The sequence below is a fragment of the Haemorhous mexicanus genome, chromosome 6 (genome assembly GCF_027477595.1).
Source record: "Haemorhous mexicanus isolate bHaeMex1 chromosome 6, bHaeMex1.pri, whole genome shotgun sequence".
Lineage (NCBI taxonomy): Eukaryota > Metazoa > Chordata > Aves > Passeriformes > Fringillidae > Haemorhous > Haemorhous mexicanus.
Window position 1 is genome coordinate 18,926,709 of NC_082346.1, and position 12,620 is coordinate 18,939,328.

The 12,620-nt window shown below is 41.1% G+C and overlaps 1 protein-coding gene across 16 annotated transcripts in view; it reads right to left on the reverse strand.

Annotated features, from left to right (window-relative positions):
• BRSK2 (BR serine/threonine kinase 2) overlaps positions 1–12,620 on the reverse strand; it is a 304,866-nt gene that overhangs the window by 31,519 nt on the left and 260,727 nt on the right. For 12 of the 16 annotated variants that reach the window (XM_059849087.1, XM_059849085.1, XM_059849086.1 and 9 more), the window contains 2 exons: positions 4,857–4,917; positions 366–978 (listed from right to left, as the gene is read on the reverse strand). In XM_059849087.1, the coding sequence (XP_059705070.1) occupies positions 366–978; positions 4,857–4,917 (674 nt within the window). The remainder of the gene's footprint in view (positions 1–365; positions 979–4,856; positions 4,918–12,620) is intronic. The other 4 variants (XM_059849093.1, XM_059849091.1, XM_059849098.1 and 1 more) reach the window with 1 other exon arrangement.

Consider the following 12,620-nt stretch of genomic DNA (forward strand, 5'->3'; position numbering starts at 1 on the left):
CCTGTGGCTGTGGAGAGGCAGTGGAGCACAGCCACAGGGGAAATGGCTGAGCCCAAGGTTCACTTGCAAAGCAAGTGAAGAAACTGAAGACAGATTTTTTTGCAGTCTAAGAGCCACAACAGGGATAGTAAGAGTTGCATGGCTGGAGTATGAAGAGGGCTCAGGAGATGCTGTTGGAGCAGGGGCAGTGGCACGACAGAGCCTGCTCACATGTGGGTTAGGGTGTGGCTGACGCTATCACTCTCATTTTCCACCAATATTCAGTCCTTGGTACAGAGGATTTACGGAGCCACAGAGAGGTATGAAATTCCTGCTGAATGTCTGCCCAAATCAGAAGCACCCCGTATGTTTGGGCGAGTACTCACCTTGTAATTTCCGACGATGGAAGCGAGGAGACCCCAGGAAACTATTCTTGATGGAGTTGAGCCGTGTCCTCCAAGGCATTCCTCCAATGCTGGGGCTGGATGGTGGTGTTGGGTTGGGTGTGCCTGCTGGGCTCTCCTTTGGCGTATGAACAGGTGTCCCCTTGGGGGTAGGGAGGGGACTTCCCCTTGGAGAGGGGTGAGGGGTGACCTGTATGATGGGGATAGATTTGGTGCTTGGGTCAGTACTAGAAGGGAGCAATCTAACAGGAGACATAGGGTTGGTCTGCACTTTAGGAACAGCCAGCTGTGGGTTAAAGCCGGCAGCAGGCGAGCGGCCCTGAGCGTTCTGCACAGGGTTGTTCTGGGAAGAGGGGGCGCTGGTATTGCTGGCGGGGAGTGGGTTGGATTTAGTAGACTGGAGTGGTTTTTCAGCCAATTTGCTCTTGGATGGCAAAGTCTGCGTCTTTGGGTTGGGCTGAAGTGCTGGCTTTGGTTGGAGTACATGTCCAGGCCTGGAGGCGTTCCTACAAGCATCAGGGTCCAAGGAGACTTGGGGTCGGGGAGAGAAAGGGAGGTCGGAGGTCTGAGGGGGGATGAAGAACTTTCTGATAGGCTACGAGACAGACGCAGAGTGTCCATGCACATCAAAAACAGTGAAATACGCAAAGAGCGGGCGAGCAGAGAAAGGAAAGTCAGAATAAAATCCATCCGAGTCACAAAGATGCACCATGTCACAGGGAGACACAGGAGATGGAGGTGAAGGGGTAGTGGGGGGGAGGGATTTTGCAAAGAAACGAAAACAAACAAACAAACAAAAAACAAAAAAAAGACATGCAGTTAGCTGGGAACACAGCATATTCAACAACAGCAGCAGCAGCGGCAGCAGCAAGAACAACAGTGTCATAACAGGCTTCATCATATTAACCAACCACGTGTCAGCAAAGGAAAACAACAGAAAGAAAAGTACAACAAAGGAACAAAGAAAAAAAAGAAAAAAAAAAAAAAAAGAAAAAAGGAAAGTAACCAAGAAAAAAAAAAGAAGAGAGAAATGCCATCTCCCTGGGATTGTTCTGATTGCCCTGCAGTGAGAGAAGCACGATGCTGTAGGGAGGTGAGGAAAGGAAGGAAGAACCACTCAAGCCACAGACAAATTGAGATGTGCCAAGAAAGGGACCACCTCTTTCAGCTCCATGTGCCCATATGCAAACCCAGTAGAGAGATGAGACTCAGAACAGGTGTGTGATACATACAGAGTGGCAAGGGATACACACAGTTACTGCACACACCAGTCAGAACCTCTTTCCTTCCTCTTTACCCCTGGCTGGGTAATGCACCAGTTGCAGCCACCCATTGCAGAAAAAGGGGGAAAAGGGAGAGTGATGCCACCTGGGCACCCACTCTCCTCCCCTGATCTGGACGGTTAAATTGCTCAGCCTTCACTTGAAAGCTTCAGAGCACACAACACCATGAGAAATATAGGAACTCAGACTGGTGTTTGATTTTTAAACTGTTACAGCAAAAACTTCGGTAAGGTCTGGTAAATTTATTTATCTGGGAAGAGATGATACTTTCCATCAGGCTTTATGCTTCTCCTCCAACATCCCTCATTGCATTGAAGGGATAATTGGAATTTCTGTCATAAAGTCTCAGCAATATTTGCCATTACGTCCCACGTCTAAGAAGAGAGTGGGGGGAGCCATTGTTTTGTAAGACACAGTTTAAAAAGAAAAAAGACAAGCAAAGTTCATAATCCATCACTGAGGTATCAAAATGGGATTATGATTTTTTTCCCAAACAGTGACATTTACATGTGTTAAGAGGCATTTTGGGAAACCACTCATACTTTGACAGCAAACAGCAATAGACAGACTTGGAAGGGTAGAAGCCTTTTAAGGGACATTAGCAAGCTAAAAATCACATTTAAAACAAAAAAAAAAGTCCTGGGAAATCATTGCTATTACCACCTCAGATTACAAGTACTGGAATAATTGTAAAAATAGAAATCACTACTAAAGATATTCAGCTTTGGTCTACCCTTTGACTTCTATGAAGTATTACCTATGAAAAATTACACCATCACCATTATTATTTTCCATACTTGACACCTAAAAGCCTCAATAAAGAATTAACCAGACATACCATGTACATGTAACCTTCCCTCAAACCTCAGTCCCAGGTGAACACACTCACTAGGGAGTTCCTTCTTGGATGTGATGGATTAGCACAATATTGCCATATTTAAAAACTTTTGTCTCTAAGTTGTTTGCATCAAAGTTTTGTAACTACTTCAAAGAACTTAGGGTTAGGCCACCAAAATTAAAGGAAAATCAGTACATCAAAATATTTGTACTATTATTAGGATTGCAAAGTTAAACTTAAGTCTGTCATGTTGCTAAATTCTCATTGTCAATGAGCAAGGAAGGGGAAAAGATGACGAAAGTGTTTAATTTGTGGAAGTCACTATCAGCATCTGACTACTAACTATTTGCAAATGACACCGATGGATAAAACTCAATGACTGTTAATTGCAAATGTTTCCTTGCAATTTTCCTATCTTACATGTATGATGGCTTGAGAAGATTTGAAAGAAATACAGTATGATTCAACTCCCTCTTAAGCCATTAAGAATCTGAAGAGGCATCCTTAATTACCACATATTTAATAATGAAACGAAGAACAAGATTAGCTCTTGATTTCAGCTGGTGCAGTGTGGAACACCATTAGCAAGATCTTGTGAAATTTGACAACTTTTATTTGCTGCTGAATTCAATTCCTCATAGAGCTGAACCCAAGCAGTGCAAAAAATGAAAGTTGTATTTGTTTTTTAAAGTATGTTCTCTTTCAATAATCTAAGGTGCTATTAGAAGCATAGATAAGGACGTTTAAAAAAATATGATTTTTATTCCAACATTCCTTTTAAGCCTCAAATGTGACCAGCATTAGTATCATTATGATCTGCTGAAAATGCCACCTGATTGCTAAATCCCTTTGAAGACTATTTAACCAACTGCCCATTAAGTAATAATGGTAAGATACAGTGACTATGGGATCTTGTCAAACCAATTCTTTGATGTTGTCCTACTGAGATGTCAGAAATTGATCCCAAGAGATCAATTAATGAAATCAAGATTTAGGTTTCCTTCACTGGATGCTTATTTTGTGCACAAAACTGCTTCCATACTCTTTTTCAGTACATTTCACAGTGGCATAAGAGTTCTCAGATCTCTGCTCCATTTCACTGGCAACCAAGAGTACCAGTGCAGAAAGAAGGAAATGGATTTTCACTGGTCCCTAGGACTTTAAAGACATAGAGGAGACCACAAGAACACTTATGCTGGTTTCAAATCAGGATAACAATTGGCAGGAGCCCAAAATAGGTTTCAGAAAGTAATTCAATCAAGTAAAGTGCTGGAAGCTTTACTAGACTATAAACTCAGAGCTGACAGTGTGTCTTTATTCACAAGAATTACAGAATCTTAGGGTGGAACAGCAATTTCAAATACTTGGAATACTGACGTTATCTTCATATAACTGAGAGTAGATCCATGGATGTATCCATAGCCTAAGACATGGACTATATCAATTTCTAGAGGGGGATAGCATCTTCTCATGAAGTCATGGGACTTCATGTATGTATGTAGAAATCCTCAAGAGACTCTGGGCCAAACATTCAGGTAACAAGCACTGTGACAGCCCAACAGACATTTTCATGTGGTCTAGACTCTTGTTAGGCACTGCAGTCTTAAAGCGACTTAGCTGACCTTTTCTAGCACTAGGAATACTCACTTTAATCCCTAAATAAGTTAACAAGAAGAGGCAGACCTCTGTCATTGCATTTAGAAACTGTTATAACTTCACAACAAATGTACTATCAAGCATGTGTTGTACTGGCTGAGTATCAGTATTATTTGAGTATCAGTATTTAGCTGACTGTATGCTTAAAAAGTGCATTTGAAAGTACCTTGTTTAAAGGGATTTGAATGTTCTTTACTCATCCTAGTCAGTCAGCTGCTTACTTTCCTTTTAAATCTTCTAGCCCACAAATTTGTGTAATTTATTTTCTCTGACTTCCTAATATGAGCTATTCTGAGGCAAACAGAAGATAACCAGTGTGCTTTGGTGCTTTACTGTGACCTAATTGAAGGCAGCTGTGAAATGGCTGCTGATCATTTGGTCTGAAACCAGGTTATATGCAGACCTCAGCTGGATATGGAGTATTTAGTTTAGCAATGCTATTCTGTGTGCTCACGAGACTGAAAAGGGGCAGAGCTACAGTGAGATCCCTGCTAACGGTGCAGGGAGCATGTAAGAGAAATTCTCCACCTGCATTTGTACGTAACATTTCCCTCACCACCCATGGAAATTTACAAGCTGCCAAGGAAAAGCAAAACATCCCAGCTAAGAGCCACAGCTCTGGCGCAACAGATGTCAAAAAGCATCAAGCATGTGTGAGTGGATTGGACCAACAGATCTTGAAGCAGCACCACTTACCCTTGGACTGCTGAGAGGACTGGTGGAGAGCCCAGACGATGCTCCGCTGATTGACCGAGACCTGAATGGACACAACAAGGAAAACATCCCTCAGAAAACTTGGACAAGTAACAATCCTGAACACCAGCCACAGGCACAGGCATGAAGTGAGGAGGAGGAGGGAGGCTGCCACTGGAAATGGACATAATTCTTTCCTTTTCTTTCACTATTGTCACATTTTTAAGTTGTTCCCCCATCCCAAATCAAAGAAATGCTGTTGCTCAAGGAGAATACTATAATCCCTTTCAATTAAGGCAGTTGCTACTTTCTTTTTGGTCATCAGGCACATAGAAGCAACTAGGTCTGCTCTGCGCAAACTGAACAGCTCTATTCAAAAAGATGGTGAAGACATTCAAACTTCTGCTAAGAATTCTGTTTTGCACAGTGCTGGCAGTTACAAAATGAGACTTTCTCTGTCACAAGCAACATGGAAAAGCACCATGTGTACAAGGCACAAAGGTAGGGAGTTCTTCCAGATAATAAAACCCCAAGTCCCCTTGACTCAAGCACACAACCATTTCTTATGTGATGACTTCCCACTGAAATCAAAGATTGCATGGGCTTAGCCCTTTCCAGCTTCTCACTGATGGATTTCACAACTTTGCTCTACAGTGAGAATTCTTGCTGCTGCACTAAGCAAGCCAGGTCTTCTCTGTGGATAACAAGTTCTGCTTTTATTGATGACTTTACTAATACCAAAATTACAGCTCAGGTGCCCTCAGAAAGAGGCCAGTCAAGGGAGAGTGAACTGTCCTATCTGCTGACAAGGTCATCTATACTGTTAATGGTCTTATGCTCTCCAGCAAAGGCCACCTATGGAAAATGTCAGCTGCTGACAATAAAATGTGCAAACATGCTATGCTAAACATGGTGGAAGAGCAGACAGGCCAGACTGCACAAACATTTCAGCAGAGGAAGTTCCTAGGAGGAGGGCTGCCCTGCAGAAAAAAACCCCACACTTTATGTGTGACTGTCCATGAGTGAGCCCCAGAGGCAGCTGCTTTCTATCCTTTTTAAATAGAAAGAAAGTTGTCCTGAAGACTGAAACATCTTACAGGAGAGAATTTGGCTAAGGACCTATTCATTCAACAACCACTATGCAGCAATATGTCAATATAGCAAAACTACCAATGTTTCCTACCTATAATAACCTACCTATAAACAGGAGCCATGAAAGCAATTACTTGCCTTCAGGTAACAAACATGAAAGGGTGAAATTCCTGTAGAAAACTGAGTGTATGGGTGTACATGTTTTAATATGTGTCTGTCTGTGGTCATACACATATACATTAAAAATTTATATAGGTCAGATATTTGATGTCAGCTCATACATAAGAATATAAAACAAATTTAGACCATAAACAGTATCAGTTTACTCTCTTCAGCTGTTGTAGAACAAAACAGAAAAAATGGTCTCTAAAATGGTCTCCCAGACATTTATTATTTAATAAGTTCTAGTGGCAGAATTCTTTAAAAATAAGTGCACTGCAAAAGAGGAAGTATTTCCAAGGAAAGAATAAGCTACAACTGAACACAATGGCAGGTTCTGTTTTCTCTACTTGTATCCCCTGTCCTGATGGTTTGTCCATCACACTAAGTAGGTGAAAACCAGAAGCTCACTCACAGCATGTTTTTTTGGCCAGATTAAATCTCAGCTGGCACTGTGAAAATCTGGGGCACTCATTCTATGCAGAAAATTCCCACATAGGTTTTTTTCTTGTAAAAAAAAACCCTGATGTAATCTGCACATCATAGTGCAGCAGTAAAAAACTAGAGGCTCACTCTTGGCATTCTTTCGCACTAGATTAAGCCTAAATTTGTACCATCAAGATCTGTACAACCAGATCATAAAGGTTTATGCAAAATAATTTTAAGGGGAGAACTGTCTGTTCCACTTTTGAAAGACTACTGTATGTGCCTTTCCTATAAGTGAAGTAGCTGACTGCACCACAGATGTGTCGTGCAGATGGGAAGTCCATTTAGTCAAAATGTTCCTTGCATGAATCATCAGGAAAAGCTTCCTCCAAACCATGAACTACAAGAGGAATCCATAGATTGTTTTGGACAAATGTGGAAGGCATTCAGGTGCCCAGAGATGCAGTTATACACCAACTTAAAGGAGATGTTCCCACCAGCTCTTAATTGTGGTGGGAACGTCCTCTCTGACACTCACCTGAATTCCAGGACACTTGCTTAAGAGTTCCACTCTGCTATTTCCTTTTTGCAATCAGGTGTTTCCAACAGTCCTGAATCCTCACTTCCCAACCCCATTGCCTCTTATTTTTTTACAAAAATGATCACACACATGTAGGGCAGAATATGGCAGTCCCCACCTCCCAAATCCCAATTCTTTATTGGAAGCAATATTTGAAAAATAGTTGTTGTGTACTGTGCTTTCATCCAGCCTAGGAGCCTGAGGCAGGGGACATAAGAGAGAGTTAGTATGAAATCCTCCTGGAAATGCATTCAGTATCCACATGATTGCTATTGAGCAAGATTTATTTCTGCTGCTGATTTACATGCAAAATATGTAAGAAGTAAAGTAGGCCCTATAGCAAGCTTCAGTTTGTCCACACTGGAAATTGTATATAGGAGCAGTGGAAAGAATTTTAAAAAGCCTGTGCTCAGTTTAAGCGTCAGGGTGAAAAGAGAACTACACATTTTCAGAAGACTTCCTCCTTTACCAGAAAGTGGTAGTATAGGATACGACACAAAACTGAGGAGATTTTCCTTGCATCTTCCTCAATTAAACAAATCTCCCATAATTTACCTTTACAAATGGGATATGATTCTCAGTAGTGTGCCCTACTACGTGGTTCTGTACTCCATAACAAAAAGTGCTAACAAGCAAAAATGACAGATTTTTATGATCATTTCAGCTGTAATTCAGTTTCTAAAAAAACCCAATCACATGCACTGCTCCTGTATCTCAGAGTCAGGTGGACAGAACTGGGATAGGGCCAAAAGAAAGGAATGAAAATGTTGCATTATGCTGAGATGCTGTAATGAAAGAACAGGAATTTAAACTTTAAGCCTTCTCACCAGAAAATTAAAGTTTGAGGCCCTACAGGCAGCATTAATATGGTAGACTCTTAGGTCTTATGTGTGGAAAGAGGTACGACATCATCTCCATGGCTATGAAATACATTTATTTAGTGAGAAGCATTTATTAGTGAGTAACCTCCTAAGAGTCTTTACAGGCATCAAATGTTACTGGAAGTATTAAATCTGTAATTATTCCAATAACTTAAAACTAAATGCAACAATCCAGGAAACTGGGAACACTGTGTGTGACTCATTTTGCTCTGTGTTTTGCATTCCCGTGTGCTTGTGCATTAACTCAACGGAAGTCATCAAAAGGTTGTTGAAAATACAAGCTGGAAAGACAGTGCAGTTGCTCAGATAAAGAGCATTCCCTCAAACACAACTGCCAGATTTAGAGACCCAAGAAGAGACTCTTTAGTGACACAGTTGTTTAGACAAGCCTGGAGGGAGGAATTCAAAAACCCCAAAACATAAGGGAGGCAGAGCCAAGGTTTGGGGGGGGAAGATGCAGAGGGCACTCTAAACATAAGGTGGACACTGAGATCATTGCAGGCTGTTCCTCCCATTCCATAGACTGACAATAACCTGGAGACAGCTGAGCTATGAAAGAGAGGCAAAGGACTGAAACGAAATCTGCGTGTGTGGGCTGGAGTTTGTAGCTGTGATGATTTTAAACCTTATTCAATCTATTTGATAATTCAAAGTAACAAAGTTGAAAGGTCCTTCATTTTAAAGAAATTTTGTACTCATTTTAGCCAGCTGCTGTCAAGAGGAAGCCATGACTGGAACTGTAAGGCCCAGTTCATGTCAGACCAGTGTTCTGAAACTGAGGGCCTTGAATCCATTTTCCAGCTGGTTTCAGAAAATGCAGAATTTCCTGAGAGGTGCAGGGCTGAAGCCTGACACTGCTGAGGTACAGACAGAGAGAAACAGGAGACAGGAGAGTGCAGCTGGCCTGGTAACTGCCCTGCACAGGTAGCACATGTACAGAGCATCTCTCCATCACCCTTCTCTCAGATCTGTTCCCAAATGCATTAAGCAGTGCCCCTGCTAGGACACACCAGTAGAACATAAAGGTTTCACAGCATGAATTTAACATTTAGGTCAGATTTGGCATTTTTTTCTTCTTTGAATTACCACCTCCTAGAACTTTTTCTTGTAATCCAAGGCAGGTTTGGTACCCCATTGCAGTCCCAGCAGAACTTGCTTTCATAGCACAGTTTTACCAGGATGCTGAATACAGCCTCTTAGCTGGTCAAGCTGGAGCCATGCTTCCAAGAAGGGGAGCCTGCAGCATGCATGCAGCGTGCAGTGATGCATCAGACTTGTGTCCCTGGGTGAAATGCCTTAGAAATTTTGAATTGGTTTGATTTCATGTTTGGTTTTGGAAGTCATTCCAGAAAATACCCAGCCAACCTCTTATTTACTTCAAGTATGAATTGGGTGGAATTTGATACTCCTCTTTCCTTGCTCACTCAAAGCCAAAAAACTCTAAACTGAAACTTCAGGGTACGAGACCCCTGACAATGACCTGAATCAACACGGAAGAGGTGAGCAGTTAGGCTGTGTTAAATTTCATCACTCTTACTTTTGGATGTCTGAAAGGTACAAACTGTTCTTCCTCACCCCCTGATTCAGGGAATATGTATAGAATACCTTGGATGTTCCACTGTCTTACGGTCCCAACCATGCAAATAACACCGTGACAGCTCTTACTGGGAAAACTCATGCTTGAGTCAGAAGGTCTGCTCATGGTAACAACCACTTGTAAGGTGAAGCCTTACAGAGAGTGCAGAGGAAGAAGTGCAGGTGCTGGTAAAACACCTCTTCTTCTTTTCAGCCCATACAGATGGTGATGTTGAACAGCACCACCCTCCTTAATTGGCCAATTATACTAAAGTTCCATCTATAAATGGTTTAGAAAGAATTAACAGATAATGCAGCATGCTGCAAACATGAGAAGTAAATGTTACTGGTGCTAATTACCTTTCTCAATGTGTACCCTCACAAGAAGTTTTTACTGTAGTCTATAATGATCTATTACAATGGTTTTATTAAATCATTTATTAATATAATATTCTCCTTCTCTTCAGTATTTATAAATGGAACTTTAATTTGAAGCATGATTGCATTCTTAGCTGTACCTATACTGCCTTTATTGAAAATACAGAGCTTTGAAGATATATCTGTCTCTAGGGCCATCTGTTCACCTCTTAAGAAAACATATTCTAAAAAGAGAGGGAATACCCAGCATTTTTTTAATAACATGGATGGGATTCAATTTCATTAAAAAAAAAAAAAAAAGAAGAAAACTGGATAAATTAGGATTCAAATTAACTGGAAAATACCAAACAGATACAAAAGTGCTAAACAGAGAGTAGGTTTCTTTCTCAGAAGGTGTCTGGTATCTGCACAGTGTCTGAGGATAGTTTCTGTGCCCACAGACACTGAAGTAGAGGGACAAATAAGAGAACAAAAAAAGAACCCAAAAGTAAATTATATGGAGTGTGACTCCAACATAAAAGCACACAAACACACACAAAAGCACCAAAAATGCTTCTTCCCACGTCTCTCTCTCTCTCTCCCTGCTGTAAAGCCTCAGTCACTGAAGCTCATGAACCTGTACTGTGTTTGGAAATTGCAAGTGAAAAGTTCCTCTACAAAATTACAACAGGTCCCCCAACAGGAATAATCCAAAACTAGAGCTTACCCCAATGGATCAGCACTCGCCATCCTCGGAAAGGGAAAATGAGAGGGAGAGAGAGAAAGAAAGAGAGAGGGGTGTGGAGGCAGGTGGAGAGAAGAGTAGGAAAAGCAGAGTGAAATACTGTTCGGAGAACTGAACGGTCATAATCATTGCCACCGGTGCCTAAGTCTTTCCAGAGACCAGGAACACTAGGGGGACAGTTTCATTGACCAGAAAACAACTTTTGTCCCACTCACATATTGCAGACACATCCAACTTTGGCACTGGGGAATATGGAGAGGCACATACTAAGGCTGCAAAAAAAAAAAAAAATTCCCAGCCAAATCCCAATTAAAGCAGTCAGCAGAGCAATGGGGTTCACACTTCATGCCGCATTTCTTCTCTGCTTCTTACATAAGGCACAGTTATATCACACTGTTATCCAGGAAATTGTTCTTTTTGTCCCCAGTTTGTTCAGTGCAGTGTCCCTCTGTCCCCCAAGCTGGCCTGGTAAGAAGTACTTATTTTTTTGCCACGAATGAACTGTGAAATGTATTGGTTATTAAAGCATGCATTTCTGAGCCAGCTTGGGAGCCCAGGGTACAAGATTGTAGCTCAAGCTGTGAATCTGCTTTGATACTGCCTTATTAGTCATGATGGTCTTATAGTCAGGAATTCAGATCAGCTAGAACGTACCAGCTCAGCAACCCAGCACTTATCTCTGTGGATGCCATCTTGTGCTCCAGGATCTCATTTTTCATTTAAAATAAATTCAGTCTCTGGGTCTTGTAGGTTGCAAAAGAAATCTTTCAAATGTGAATGGAGAATAAATCAATGCTGTGCTGAAAAGAGTCTGAAAAAGCAGTTCTAAAAGCAGACTGGATCTCTGGCACGTTGACTTTGAAGGCTAGTGACAATTGAAAACATCAGTATTCTTAATTTTTATCTACTAACCAAAGCATTCAAAATGGAAATAGAATTGTCAGGTTATTAAGTTTTCAGGGGTGCAGGTAAGCAAACTCAGGAAAATTTCACCACTTTTTCACATTAACAAAGATTAGATTAGAAATAAAAAAGCAGTTTGATGTTATTAAGCCAAATTATTTTCAAGTTGGATGCAATGCTTTTTTTCCTCTCTGTCACTTTCTCATTCTCTCCATTTTCAATAAGAGGCTCCCAAGCTGCCAGAGCTACCTCTGGCTGGGTGAGGAAAATCCATTCGCCACAAGACAGAAACGCCAAATTTAATATATGCCCAGTAGATTTCACAGTTTACTGCTCAGTGCAACTAGCCATGCCTCCAGTTACATCAACATTGCAAGTGCTGGGCTGAGCCACCAAGGCAGTTTTGAGAACAGTCAAAATGAAAATGCAGTCAGAATAGGACAAAAAAGCTGTTGTGCTATGCATTGATAGAGAAGTGGAAAGAAGCATTACAGTAAGTTCTTTTTCATGTGTTTGAGTGACACTCCATTTATATTTCAGCCTGTGGAGTGCAAATTTGGGTAAAATCTAATTCATATATATATATACAAATATATGTATATATTTAGGAACAAATGCTGTCCTCAATTATACCTGTACCAATCTATCTACAGTGATGTAACTGAGAAGAGCAAATTGACACCCATTGCATATACTGGAACCTGCGTGTATATTTATACAGAAAATACACCCATATTCACACATGCAGAATAGTCAAATGTAAATAGAATGGGTGCAAGAAGGTTCAATAATGTTTCTTTCAAGTCATTTTCCCAACAGGGAAGGCACTGAAGAGGTTAACAAAGAGAATGGAAAGCAAATTGACAATAGGGTAAAGGAAAGGGGGAATGAGGTTTAAAATAAAATGAACAATCCCAGGACACAATAGACCCAGAAGCGCAGACATGTGCATTCCCTATAATACTGAAGCAAGTGAACTACGGAGCTGCAGCAACCCAGATACAGAAGAAGAGAAGCACTGAAAGAGGGGGTGAAAGAAAGTCAGAAAG